At 41.9% G+C, this 13,460-nt stretch overlaps 1 protein-coding gene across 27 annotated transcripts in view; it reads left to right on the forward strand.

Moving 5' to 3' along the window:
* The window catches only part of FGGY (FGGY carbohydrate kinase domain containing), a 333,758-nt gene that overhangs the window by 180,818 nt on the left and 139,480 nt on the right, over nucleotides 1–13,460 (forward strand). For 2 of the 27 annotated variants that reach the window (XR_011142651.1, XM_068953342.1), the window contains exon 1: nucleotides 2,465–2,632. The exons of 17 other annotated variants lie outside the window; for them this stretch is intronic. Coding sequence is in view for 3 of the 10 variants with exons in the window: in XM_068953345.1 (XP_068809446.1) it covers nucleotides 3,499–3,552 (54 nt within the window). In the remaining 7 variants the exon portion in view is untranslated. Of the gene's footprint in view, nucleotides 1–2,407; nucleotides 2,633–3,286; nucleotides 3,553–9,680; nucleotides 9,880–11,917; nucleotides 11,945–13,460 lie in introns of those variants that run through there. 8 more of the 27 variants (XM_068953346.1, XM_068953345.1, XM_068953339.1 and 5 more) reach the window with 8 other exon arrangements.

A 13,460-nucleotide genomic window follows, 5' to 3' on the forward strand; every position in this document is an offset into this window, starting at 1 on the left:
GAAGTATAATGAAATGTAATAGTGTGTTAGGAAAAGTTATATACTTTCAGATAAATAACTTTTTTTGTTTGCTATATATTGTGAGCAAAAACACCTGGATAAATCACAGCTAATAGTGTGATATAGCTGTGAAAAAGGTAAATTTGATCCCTGCCTGTAACTAAAAAGGTGCATAGGGAATTATTATTGCCATTGTACAAGTCAGTAGCAAGACTGATGTCTTTCGAACATCATGCATTATCTTGGGCTATGATCACCCACGTTTAGAAAAGATGAATTGTGACTAGAACAAGTGCAGAGAAAGATTATTAGGTAATCCAAGACTTGATGTTATGAGAAAAAATGTAAATTGTTCACAAGTTAAATTTAGCAAAACAAAGGCTAAGAAGGGATTTAAATGGTGTCTATAAATACACCATGGGAAGAGAACAAGTAGTATTTATATTAAAAGAAAGTGTCTTTTATAGCTTTTTTTAGGCTATGAATATACTGAGGACAGAAATCACAAAGTTAATTTTTAATGAGCAGAAGAATGGGATTCTGGTACAAAACAGTGAAGATGGCAGATAGCTGGGGGAGCGAGGAGCAAGAGCTATAAACTGAAGCTCTCTATGTTTACGAAAGGGTTGATATGTTGTCTTTGTCTGAGATAGTAAGAGAACATTCAGGTCCATCTCCCTGGGTTTCATTTTCCTGCTTTTCAATCAACCAAAACATCTGGGCATATCCACAGTCCCAGTACTTTGCTTTGGATTCCTGAACTAATATGAAACTGTTTGTTTGTGTGTCTGGACTTTACACTTTCTCTTACTGACCCATTTCCTCCATGAGAGTAGTAGCCTTATGCTACTACTTTTTCCCAATGGGCCTGGTGCCCACATGCCTGGGCTGATCTGACTCAGACCATGATGTACACAGCCCAGCGAGAGAGAAATCTGCATCCCACTCCAGGAGGTGTGGACCTCCTTGAACTTGTTCCTGAAGGAAAGCAGGGTACAGGCTCCCACAGTGAACTGACGTGGAATTACAGTCAGGAGGGTGTTTTATTTTTAAATCTATCTATTCAAAGTAAAAATTTGGGCTAGTACAAGAAAACCCCAAATATTTCAGTTTGGGTCTAATGCCATTCCCAGTCGACCCTAGACGCAACGCTTTCTTAATGGAAAGTTGATTTTCACACAGAAGATTTTAGTTTTGTAGAAGCTGTTTTCTGTCACAAAATCATTCCAATGGAAAATTACTAACTGGTTCTAATATAAAGTGACTAGCGAAGGTTTCAAAATGATTCAGTGGCAAAGCTGGAAGAGAACCCACAGCTCCTGACCACTAACCCTGTGCTCTAGCCACGAGACAACACTCATCTTTCCCTGAGCAAGGTTGTTCTTGCAGAACTTCTGCCTGGGCCAAAATGGGAAGATTCTGGAAACGTTGCAAACCGGCATGCTGTTACAAGAGTTCCTGCCACAGGAATGGGGAGATATTTCATGGGAAATATGCTCTAGAGGACCCTGCTTGAGCAGGGGGGTAGGACTAGATGATCTCCAGAGGTCCCTTCCAACCTCAGCCATTCTGTGATTCTGTGATACAGAGAGAAATCGGTGATGACTCTCCACGACCTCTTCTTCTGCTGAAGCGCGTGGGCATCACGAGCGTGAAACTTCCCAGTGCTCCTCAGCATGGCGGCACGCAGGGACGCAGCGAGTCCCTGAATTTGACTGTCTTATCCCCCATAAACAAACACGAAATACACTCAGGGCTTATTCCTCAAGTCAAGGATTTTTCACGTTTTAGGTAAAACTCAAAACGTAGCAATGACATGCAGAAAATTTAACTCACAGCTTGCAATCCTGTTTTATTTAGGAAGGCATTATGTATTTACGGGTCAAGGTGGGTGATGCTCATTTCAGACTGCCCTTGTTTCAGAGGTAGCTCGCTGCTTGTTCCCTGGGGTTCATTCTTCCCTTGGCTCTCAGCGTGGCTTTTTGCATCTCTTAAAAGCACAATGCCTCCGCCAGCCCCTAAATTTCTGCTGTCTTGTGGGGAGGGTAACATAGCTGTAGCTGAGAATTACGACTTCAGCAGCATCCCCTTTCCCCAAAAGAACCAGCTCCCCTTCCTCGCTTCTGTCTGCTTTATTTTAGTTTTAAATGAAGGTGAAATACGACTCCCCTTTCCGAGGGGAAACTTCAGGTATCGGTTGAAATTCCTGACGGGGCACAGTGCACGCTCCCGCTTTCTAGGGCAGCGCAGCTTGACAACTACGCCTAACACACAGCAGATCTTTTATTTAAAAAAAAAAAAAGAGAGAGAGAGAGAGAGAGAGAGAGGGAGAGGGAGAGTTTAGGGCGAAGCTCCGCGCGCGGGCCCCCAAATGCAAACCAGATGCCGACACGGGCCGGGGCAGCCTTCAAAGGAGAGCGGGGGCGGCGCGGTCGCGGCCGCCTCCCCTCCCTTCCCCTCCACACGCCAATGAGGGGAGGCAGCGCAAGCGCGGCCGGGCCGCGGGGAGCGCGCCGCAGGCTTCTCGGCAGCGGCCGCCACCGCCGCCGGCGGGAAATTGCCCTGTCAGGAAAAGCGCGGTTTTCTTTAACCCGCTCCCCGCGCAGCTCATATAGTGTTTCAGTGTGGACAAGTAAGTGACTGGCGCTCTCCGAGCCCCGGCGGGCTCCTCGCCTCAGGGGGCGGGCGGGCGCCCCTCCCCCCCCTCCCCCAACCCCCGCCAACCCCGCGCGCCGCCTCAGCCCCGCCCGGCGCGCGCCGCCAGCCGTTGGGGCGAGTAACGGTCGCGGCGCTGCCAGGCCGCCGGGCCCGGCCCCGCAGCCCCTCCCCTCCCCCTCCCGCTCCGTGCTGAAAACGCGTTCAGCAAACTCCTTCCCTCTTCCTGAGCGGCTGCTGGGTGAAAAAAGTAATATCGCGATTTTTTAAGAGCGGGACGCTTTTAAAAAGACATAACACGCCATCCGGCGTTTCCCGCAAAGAAGGCCCCTGCCCACCCCGCGCCTCCCGGCCGGCCGCATGCAGCTTGTTTAGGGCGTGCGTTGGAAGGGGGATTAAACTGCCCTGAATCAGTCCAGAGCCTGTTTTTCACATACCTGCTGGGGCATTAGAGGATTTACGTTCTGGTCTCTCTGCCTGGCTTCCCTAAGTTGGCTTTTAGTGATGTTTTCTAAAAGCACAGCCTATATATAAAGCTTAAATGAGAATGGGTCTGCCCTTTTTCACAGTGCCTCTGTGCTGACAGGCTCCAGGCAGGTTGGGGAGTGCAAAGCTCCTGGGGAAGCACTTGAGGTTTTGCAGGAGTGGGGTAGGCACATCGCTTCCTGCTGATGCCGCCTCTTGTCAGGCGCTGTGTAGGAGTCACCATTTTTCCTGCTGCCGTTCCCTGATTTCTTCATGTGCTTTAAATGGCAGCACTCAGTGACCTGATGCGGACAGATGGGACACACTGCTCACTTCCATTCTTGCTTAATCCTCCTGATCCCTGGGAGACTTCCTTAAATGTGCTTCTCACCCCGAGCTTTCGCTGTTGGTTTCCAGTCTTGTATCGGTGTGGTGGGTATTGCTGCCATTCCTGGCCTCTTGCTGCGCTCTTCCCCTGCTGCCTCCTTATTCCTTTCCCTCTTGCTGTCCTCTTGCATCTCTGCTTTCTCGCACCTTTGCAGCACTGTTTCTTCTAGCGCTGCCTTTCGGGTCAGCTGGTCAAATATTCTTGTAGAGCTTGGGTGCTGGTATGGAGCCCACCTCAGTAACCTGGTGGAGTTTACTTGTACTGCCTATCAGACCTTGCCTTAGGGACTGCGCTTCTCACTGGTGAGGTGCACCGCATCAGCTAGGAATTGGTGACTCAGCAGATTCCTTCTCTCTTGAGATGGCTGGTTGAATAAAGTTAGAATCAGTGCTTGGAGAACACTTAAGAAGCAAAATACCAGGGAAGGAGAGGAGAGGGATCTTTCACTTCTGAGGGGCTTAGAAAGTAATAAACAGGCACATTACTGTGAAGATGGTCTCCTCTTAACCAGTTTTTCATCCTCAAGTATTTGCTCATCCTTGAAGACCATTCGCTTAATTTACTAAAATTAACTTTGTGCTAAATGTACAAAAATGTAGTACTAAGACATACAGGATGTTTAAAGCATCTTTAAGTATTAACGGCCCTCTTTCCTACGTGACTATGTACTGGGATATCATGTTTGAAAAAAAATTCTTTTTGCTTTTCTCAGGGAAGGGTGCATAGGATAGGAGGATGAAAGAGGAGAGCAGAATTGGGTTCTTGTAGGTACAGCTGCTCCCAGCTGTAAGAATTGGGCAGAAATAAATTTACAGTGTCAGGAGAGACTAAACTAGTGCTACCCTGGGAAGTCTTTACGTCTATTCTCATCAACTTCTGTTACTCCCTGCTGTGTCTCTTACAGTGCTAGAGTTATCATTTGAAAATGCTAGTTCTCTTGAATAAATCATCCTCTTCCCAAATGTGGGTTCTCATCTATTTTGTTTCTTGTACTTCCTCAATAAGTCTGCTTACTTTCTTCCTTTAAGCCTTCTTTTGATTTTGATTTTGATTCTGTTGGAGGTTGGTCGGTTTTCTGAGAACTGGTAGATTTACAGGAGAGGATTGGAATAGCTGTCCTCTGTGTTCCTGTTTTGTATCTTGGGTTTTTCTAATGCTTCAAGTTGAAATTTTTCCATTTTACCTGCTACTGGAATATCTATGTGCCTGATTTGCAAAATCAGCAGTCTTAGCTGGTCTTAGTAGAAATCATGTGTTTCTGAACAACTTTTTCTTGACAACTTGGAAATCTCTGTAAACAGCATTGTCTGCTCTTTGGATCTTGTTAATGTCTGCTGATTGGTGTCTTGAGCTACCTGCAGTTTCCCCTCTGCATTTCCACAGGCAGAGGGAAAGTATTCAGACTGAGAGTAAGATAAAGTTTGAAAATTTGATGACATTCAGCTGTCTGAGGCAGGCAAGCTTACAAGCTCTTGGCTGCTGAGATGTTTTGAGAAAGCTATTGAAGGGAGCTTCCAGAGAGTTGTTGGCCTGATATCTTTTAGGTCTTGTTTTCTTGGGATTTTGAAATTGTGAGTCTGGCAAGATCATTAAGAAGGCAGGTTCTGCATTTGAAAAAAAAAAAACAGAGAAAAAGCAGAACAAAACCCCAGACGGCTGTGTATTTAGGGAAGAGACCTCACTGGGTTCAGATGAGCATGTATGTAATTCTTCTTTCTTTGAAGAAAAAGAAAGAGATGTAGACATGTTACACTTGTATGCTATATCTAGGTGTGTGCTTTATGTGTGGAGTATGTGTTTCTTTTAACTTAGCCTAATGTGCAACCTCACTTCCCCTTAAGTAGTTGAGAGAGAAATTTCAGGGCTAGTGTATTTGGAATAGCAGCCCAAATAAATGTTTAATTTTAAAATGACAGATTACATAGGGCTGTCATTCTTTGCATACTCATACTACACAAGACTGAACAAATACTATAGAGTAAACTTTGGAATTGGCTATAGTATAGATACATGTTTGCTTCTGGTCTGAGCATCTTGAAAGAAGTGGTTTTGAACACGTCTTTAAAAATTGATTTCACTGTTGCATATCTACTACTGGCCTGAGTGTTCCAGTATCTGCCGGGGGTAATTATGGACAGTTGGTTCAGATGTTACTTAAATGTGTAAGCCTTGATGGGAAATGCAGTGGATTTCAGCCAAAATGCTAATTTTTGAAGTTTTGTCATTTCACAGAACTGTAAACTCGGAATATTATTTTTATGCTGATCTACTGATATGTGATCACACAGCTAAGGCCAAGTTTGTCTTTGATGTTGCACTGCAGTCTGCAGATGTGATTGCAGATAGAGGATCAGCAGTAAGCTTAAGTTGACAAATTTGGTATCTGTGGTAGTGTAGTGGCTTTATTGGCCTGGGATACCAGGTAAATTTATGTGCCCTGCACTGAAGCTCATGATGCCAAGGCTACTTTCCTGCAGAAATGCAGATTAAAGCTACTATGTGTATGTTTACGTGAACTACAATCATTCCCTTTGAATTGCCTTGTACTATCAATTGTTTTAAAAATAATATTAACTAAATATAATTTAAACATTTTTTGTAAATTAACAGTACTGTGCTAGGGATGCATTTACTGTGTCAGTTGTTTTTCTTTCTCCATTTCCACTATAATATAGAAGAGAATTAAACCTTACTATAAAGGTCACAATTCAGGAATATGCCTCTCTTTTACAGCCATTGAACTGATACTATTCTAGTTGTCCAGTATGGGTTAAATTACAATGACAGAGATTTATGAATAAGAAAGGTCTTCCCTAGTGTTACTTTAATAACTGGTTGTGAGCGAATCCATCAGTAATTTTGGAGGCTGTTACCTACCATCAACTAGTCATGAAGCTGTTAGAGCTAGAATGTATGTAATATTCATATTCAATTTTTTTCTACACAGTCAATGCAGACAAGATAGCATCCTCTTGCAGAGCTTCAAGCACACTGAGGTGTCATTTTGGACAAATCTGATTGCCAGGTCACTGCTTTTAGGGATGCATGCAGCTGCAATGTTAAAGAAGAGAACAGACCTATCTAAATAGGCCAATGTGCATGCATTGCATTGATTATAGTTTTCAGGGTGTGGAGAAGAAAGGGTGCAGCTCTTAATTCTTCAGTAGATTCCTTTAGGTTTTCCTGAGTGAGAACTGTGTCTTGGCATAGACTGATCAACATTTCCTCTTTTTGACAAATTGCAGGCTTTATGGCAAGCATTCAAAATCCTGCAGAGCTGTGAGTGTACCTGTGATGTTCACAAGTAGTAAGGGTCTAATACTGAGCTATTAATATGGATGGGAGTTTTGCCACTGACTTCAATGGATGCAGGATCAGACCCTGCTTTGGAAATGATGATCCAGCCCGAGCAGGAACAAGATAGCCCCAGATGGAACTGGAGCTGTTGAATTTCTCCAGTAGCTTGTCTTCTGAGCTCCATTTTGTGCGTTTGTGTGGCTTAGCCTTCCTTTTTCCTGAAAGATCCTGTCTGCAGCTGTTTCCTGCTGTTCCTAGTGTTAAACAAGCAGTGGAGCAGAGATGGAACTGAATTTGTCTTTTCTTTTATGAGGCATAGTTATATGCTGGGGAACAAACAGGGTTTATCCCTGTCACATTCATAGCCTTACACTGAGAAAAGTAGTCTTTATTTGGCCTTGCAAGACTATATCTGAGCTGGCGGGGGGGGGAGGGGGGGCCCTGTGTGTTTTATAAGGCACACTGCAGTATTACTCTCCTGATTGTTGGACTGGAGAGCTTATCAGAGCATGCTACAGCTGCCTGGATGCCTTGATTTCCCTTCCAAGGGAAACTTAAGGTGAACAGTAGCCTTAGTCTTCTCCAAGCATACATTTGGTTTCCCGTTTCAACACACTTTGAGGGCTGATGCATTCGGATTTGCCTGAAGATAAGAAAGCGTGAAATCCCTGGCTTTCAGTAGCCACTTCTGTGCTCCAGATCAGCAGCTTTCTATTCCTGTCAGTTAACACTAACATTTTTCTACAGTGAGCATCTGTGAGCAGTATCTCTGCTCTAGGCCAGATGTTATCTCGCCCCTAGCTCTTACTTACTTCCTACTTATTACTGCCACTTTCGTGAACAGGTCATCCAGTCAGAGAGCAGAAAAATGCCCTTTTGACTTCTCTGGCCATCTAAAGATCATGAGTTGACTTCATCACCCACTATCTCCAGATAGCTGCAGTGAGCGTTCTGGAGATGATACAGAGTGCCAATGTAATCATGAGTGTGTGGAAAAGGTAAATATGGAACAATTGCTTAACGTCCCTTCTAGCTCAGGAACTCAGGCACATCAAATGAAACTAGCAGGCAGCAGGTTCAGAACAAACGGAAGGACTTTCCCATACAGTGTGTAGTTAAAACTCTGTAACTCATTGCACTAGTATTTTGTAGCTGCAAAAGTTTTCCCTGGATTCAGAATGAGCACAAGCGAACTCGAGAAAAAACCTTCACAGTTAATCCTGAAGATAAAATTACTGGCTCAGGAAATGCCTTCTACTGGGAAGGTATCCTGGGGAGGTAGGTAACACTGTATGAAAAGTGCAAGCACATGCCTTGTGGCTTCTGCTGTTTGGGGCAGGATACTGTACTAGCTGGGCCTTTCATCTGACCCAATGAAACCGTGCTCCTCTCTTTCTCGAGGTGCAGGATGCCAGTGCTCTTATTTGATCAATAGTACTATGGGCTTTATTTGCCAGTGTTAGTTCAAAAGAGGAACTAGAAGGACAGCATAATTTTTCTGTTTTAGAATGGTTTTCTTCTAGAGCAGATTATAAAGAAAATCAGCAACAAATCTGTTGTACATTTAAGAGTGTGATATTTGTTGACAGTGGTCATGCTGACATCTTTCTGATGTTCATGAGTGAGATTTCTATGTGGGCAGTAGAAGCTGAGAATAAATCAATTTTTGGATCTCATTTCTTAGCATAATTTGCATAGTCATTTTCATTTTTCAGCTTGTGTGTTGCTTGTCTATTGTTTCAAGTGATTTAGTTTGGTAGTGGTGGTAGCTGTTTCAGAATGGCTTTAGAAAACAGATTCTGAAAGTAGTTATGCCAGGATATGCCATGCTCTATGTTAGTGCCGGTGGAAGTAGTTTGCTCTGAAAGTACTTAAAATACAAAAGATAGAATGAAAGGGTAGAAGCCAGTGATACAATAATGGCTTTGTCTTGGAGGCTGAGAGGAAAAAAAGGATATGGAAAGACATAACAGAATATTAGTAGATAGTGAATAATTTATATGGAGAGGAGGAGATAAATAGTGGAAAATAATGGAATATTTTCAGTCCTGTGGTGGGATCTATTAAGACGATGTTACGATGCTGGGGGAGGGGGCAATTAAGAAGGCTTTGGTGGAACAATCTAGGCATTAGGGGACTGGGAGTTGGGGGTCCAGTTCTACTGAACTGAGGTCTCTTCCACTATATGCAGCTAAAAGCTCCACAGAGTTTACCAGAAAATGGATGAAACTAACTGGATATGCTTAGTTTTTAGTTAAGACGACAGTGATTAGCATGCTTTCTCTAACTTGCTTTTTATTTATTCCAGCTCTGTTATTGCTAACAGCATCCTCATGTTCCAAGGTCTCAGAGATGTTATGCGTGTATGTATTTTTCTTTTGGGAAGGGAAAAGGGGAGATGAGGTGTGCTTTTGTTCCTGGTTTTTGTTTTGTTTGCAGTTGGATAGCTGAAAAATAAATGTCTGTTGACAGTTAAAGCTCTGTCTCTTGGGCATTTAAGGATTTTATTCTATATTAGTGCTACTTTTCAACGCAGCCGCCTTTGTCTCTTTACATCCAAACTTGAAGATCCTGGAAGAGGGAAAGTTGTTCACTGTCTTCAAGAAGAGCTTGATTTGTTGATTTACTGTAGCCCTAAAAAGCCAACAAAGTGCTGAATTTCCTAAATGATATCCAAAATGCTTTCATTTTATCCCCATTCTACAATTGACAAGTAGCTGCTATTTAACATATTTAGATCTTTTCATATTAAGATTATGAAGCCTAATTTGATGCCCTGTTAATCTGTTTCCTGGTAAACCGTAGAAAAGCACAGCTGCACTACTAAAAACACACTGTTTATCCATGATCTCTGGGTCTGGGCAGCCTGCAGCGTTCCAAAGATCAAAGTTTAAAACAGACGTGTCAGTCCTTCATAATTCCCTGTATTTAGCACACGATACTACACAATCTATACTTGCAGCTGATAAATATTTCTGCTGAGCTTCAGCCTGCTTGCATGTGAGCGTGCTGCCTTCTTGCACTGTAGCTTTATCAGAAAGGTACGTCCTGGCAATTTGATAACCCTAAGTAAGGTAAGGCAAGCTAGTTTAGTAGTTAGTTGTAATGAATACCTATTTATTCCTTTTAAATTAAAGCGTTAAGGATTTTTGTCTTTTTTTTTTTAAAGGAATATTTTTGCAAATGACATTTTCCCCCCTCCTTTTTTCATTGCCTATGTGGGAAAAGTACTGCATTCGTTTACGTATAAACTGGGAAGTCTGTGGTTTCCAGCACACACATTTTGAATAATATTTATACAGACTATTATTTAATGGGCCATATAAATATTTATCATATGCTGTAGCCCTTTGATCAGAAATGCTTGTTTGAAAAGCCATTCTGTCCCTGCTGCGATTTGCAAAGAGAGAGGGAATTGCTGCTTTAGTGCTTGGAGGGAATTTTGGCTTCTTGTTCTGTCTTAGCAGTTGTAGTCATGGAAAAACATGATCAAGTTTGATATGTCTTTTAAAATCTGTTTTTTCTCTCTTTCTTCCTCTATTTCTGCTTGCAAGTCCAAATAATAACATGCAAATATGAGGCCCTAATCATGCAACTGACAGGCAGAGCTGTATTAAGTTCTGGAGCCTTTTTTCTTGGCTGCAGGAGTCTACCTACTCTGTCAGATACCTCACTGCTCTGTCTGTCAAAGTACAGAGACATCATCATCTATTCATGTTGTGGCTGACAAAGGTGCTCACAAAGACCAGTCTCCCTGTATACCTGTTTAATTGAGAAAGGAAAAACAAAACAAAACAAACAAAAACCCATTAGCTTCCTAACTTAGATACTTCAGGGGAAAAAGAGGTAGTGGTATGATAAAACCACTGCTTTCCACCACTTGGAAAGGCCATAAATATATCATCCATGCATAGAATGTTTTGGGATTTTGTTAGAAATATTGCTCCTGAAGAACTGACCTCTGTGACTGGTTTACTGTTTTTCCCATGACTGTATTCACTGCAGAGTATGCATATATATATATATATATATATATGTATATGTATATGTATATATATTTTCTTGAGGGTTCAGTTGACAAGTAGGTGAAATCCTGAGTGATTGGTGTTCCAGAAAAACCCTTGGCATCAGATGGTCGTTTTGCAAGCAGATCATATCCTTTTAGCAGAGACATTAGAGAGACAGTAGACTTTGAAGAGACTCAGTAACTCAGAATGCTTTTGCTATGCTTGAAAAAATGAACGATATTTACTTTTAGCATTTTTCTGTAAGATGTTGAAGTATGACTTTGTAAATCTAGGTGAGCCTACTCAGAGAAATACCAGTTTAAACAGGTTTGTAATTTTTGTTTATGGACGCTATCCCTTAACTGTTTCTTGCTAGTTGTCAATCAATTTACAGAAATAAAATAGAGGATATTCATAGACTGATATATACTGCATGAGCATATAAACAAGCTTTACTTCCTGTGCAGTCAGTTACACATGCGCACCCTGGTTGCTTAGTAAGGAAAAAGGAAAGCAAACATTGCATGGGTTGATTGGTTTCCAGGTTTCAGTGTTTGTGGGAAGAATCCAGTGCTAAGCCATAATTTTAAGTGCTGAGTAGGAGGTACTATGAGCTTAATTCTCTAACGTCTGTTAAATTTGCTTTCAAAGTAGCAAAAACACGTTAATGAGGTAAAATCAAGGCTGCCATACAGGGAAGAGAAATAAAAGCCGAGAGTAATACTGTGTGTGTGAGAGGGAGGCAGGATGTGAAATATTCCTTTTACTATCTGTATTCTATGAAAAGCAAGTAAGAAACATTTGCCTATGTTAAAAAAAAGGGAGGGGAGGGAGGGGGAGAAAAATCTACTTAGAGACTTGTGGTTTATTCTCTTCTTTTTGTGAGTCAGCAGTTAGAAGCAGTGCCAAAATAGGGAGAAACAGGGAAATTCATGAGATAACATCAGGAACAGTTTATTTTATGCAATGTATTCATAGTAAAATTTCTAGCAAGTAGCTAGCAACATCTGCAGCCAGCCTTCTAAACTTAGAGGAAATCAAGTGCAAAATTACAGTATGAACGTCATCTGTTGAAAAGACTGTCTTATAAGTCTCTTTACAACCGAGGGCTAAGAAGAAGATGCAGTGTGCTGTAAGTATCTCCAGCTGATAGATGTAGTATTAATCACTAATATCGGGAAAATTGTCCTGTGACAGAGGCATTAACCTTTGTTAGTCTGACCAGGTCATAGAGTCAGGGCCAAAAAAACAAAGCCAGCTTTCTTGCCAGTATTCCTAGGAGTTAGACTCATGGCACACCATATTTTTAGCTGATTGCTCATCACTTGAACAGATGACCTTTCTTAACAAGATTAGTGTATATTGCACCTAATCTGCTGGGAAGAATCAGAATGCTGAACAGAGTAGTTAGTATTTCCATTAGCACTGCAGTATGCTCTCTAGCTTTGATTTTCTAGTCTCTGATGTCACTAAAAACTGGCAATCATCTGTACAACTTCCTCTAGTGACCCCGATGCCTGCAGAATGCTGTGTGATAACTGCTTTTCGTTTGTACTGGGCTGCTTATGAGCTTTTGTGATGGACCAGAACTCCCTAGCGCTGGTGCTGTGCAGACACAGAACAAAAAGATGATTTCTGGCTCCAAGCAGTGATAATCTAAGCATAAAATGACAGATTCAGGCAGTACAAAATGATAGTATGGTGCAGGTTGTCATTACATAACTCCACAAACTAACCACATTTCCATTAACCATTTAAAAGGTTAGGGTAAGGGGAAGGCTGAGTAGTTTTCTTTAGTTAAGGTGTTGACTTAGGCCAAAGTTTCATTTGCACTTAAAACAGCATAACTCAGCTGTTACACTGCTTAATTATTATCCAATGTTATGCTTGCATTAAGAGTTTTGTGAGGTGGGGGGCTGCCTTTTTTATTATTCCACCTGCTCCTGCTAAACCTCAGTAATAATAAATTTGTAATAACTTAATCAACAGCAGTGGTTACAAGCCAACCACTAAGGTGAATATCCGCTGTACTGTGACAACACTGTGTTCAAACCGACATTCGATGATGGAGCTAGACCTGGATTCAAGATGCTTCATTAAAGGGGAAAAAAACTTATTTTTAAACCTTGTAGAAATAGAACAAATAAAACCATTGCTTCCAGAACCGAGTACAGTTTACCTGGACACATGATCAGCTGTTATTGTCGAAATGTAGAAAGAAAGCTACCAGAGTTTTCTGTGCTGCCTGCTTTTTGGATCATGTTTTGAATATACTTTGCCACTAAAGTCTAGTTCTTTCCAAAAATTATATATAGGGTCAATTTGGAATGTGAGTAATCCCATTGTTCTACTGAGTAGTATTTTCCAAATCTTACCCCCTTTGCCCATGTCCCTCCCTCTCAACATCCCATCTTCCATGTACAAAAGTAAGCCAGGTCACTCCTCTGGGAGAGGTTGACTTTTTTAGGAATAGCCATTTTGGTGCTCTGTAAATACTGTGTGCTCATAACATTATAACTGATCAGTTCATTTGCTGGAAATCAGAAAATAAATACCAGTCCATCTTTGTGTGTTTCAGAAGTTTACTAGGAAACTCTTATAAGCACCAAACTTAGTGCTTGTCTGACCTATCAAACAGTTTGTATCAG

The sequence above is a fragment of the Struthio camelus genome, chromosome 8, assembly GCF_040807025.1.
Source record: "Struthio camelus isolate bStrCam1 chromosome 8, bStrCam1.hap1, whole genome shotgun sequence".
NCBI lineage: Eukaryota > Metazoa > Chordata > Aves > Struthioniformes > Struthionidae > Struthio > Struthio camelus.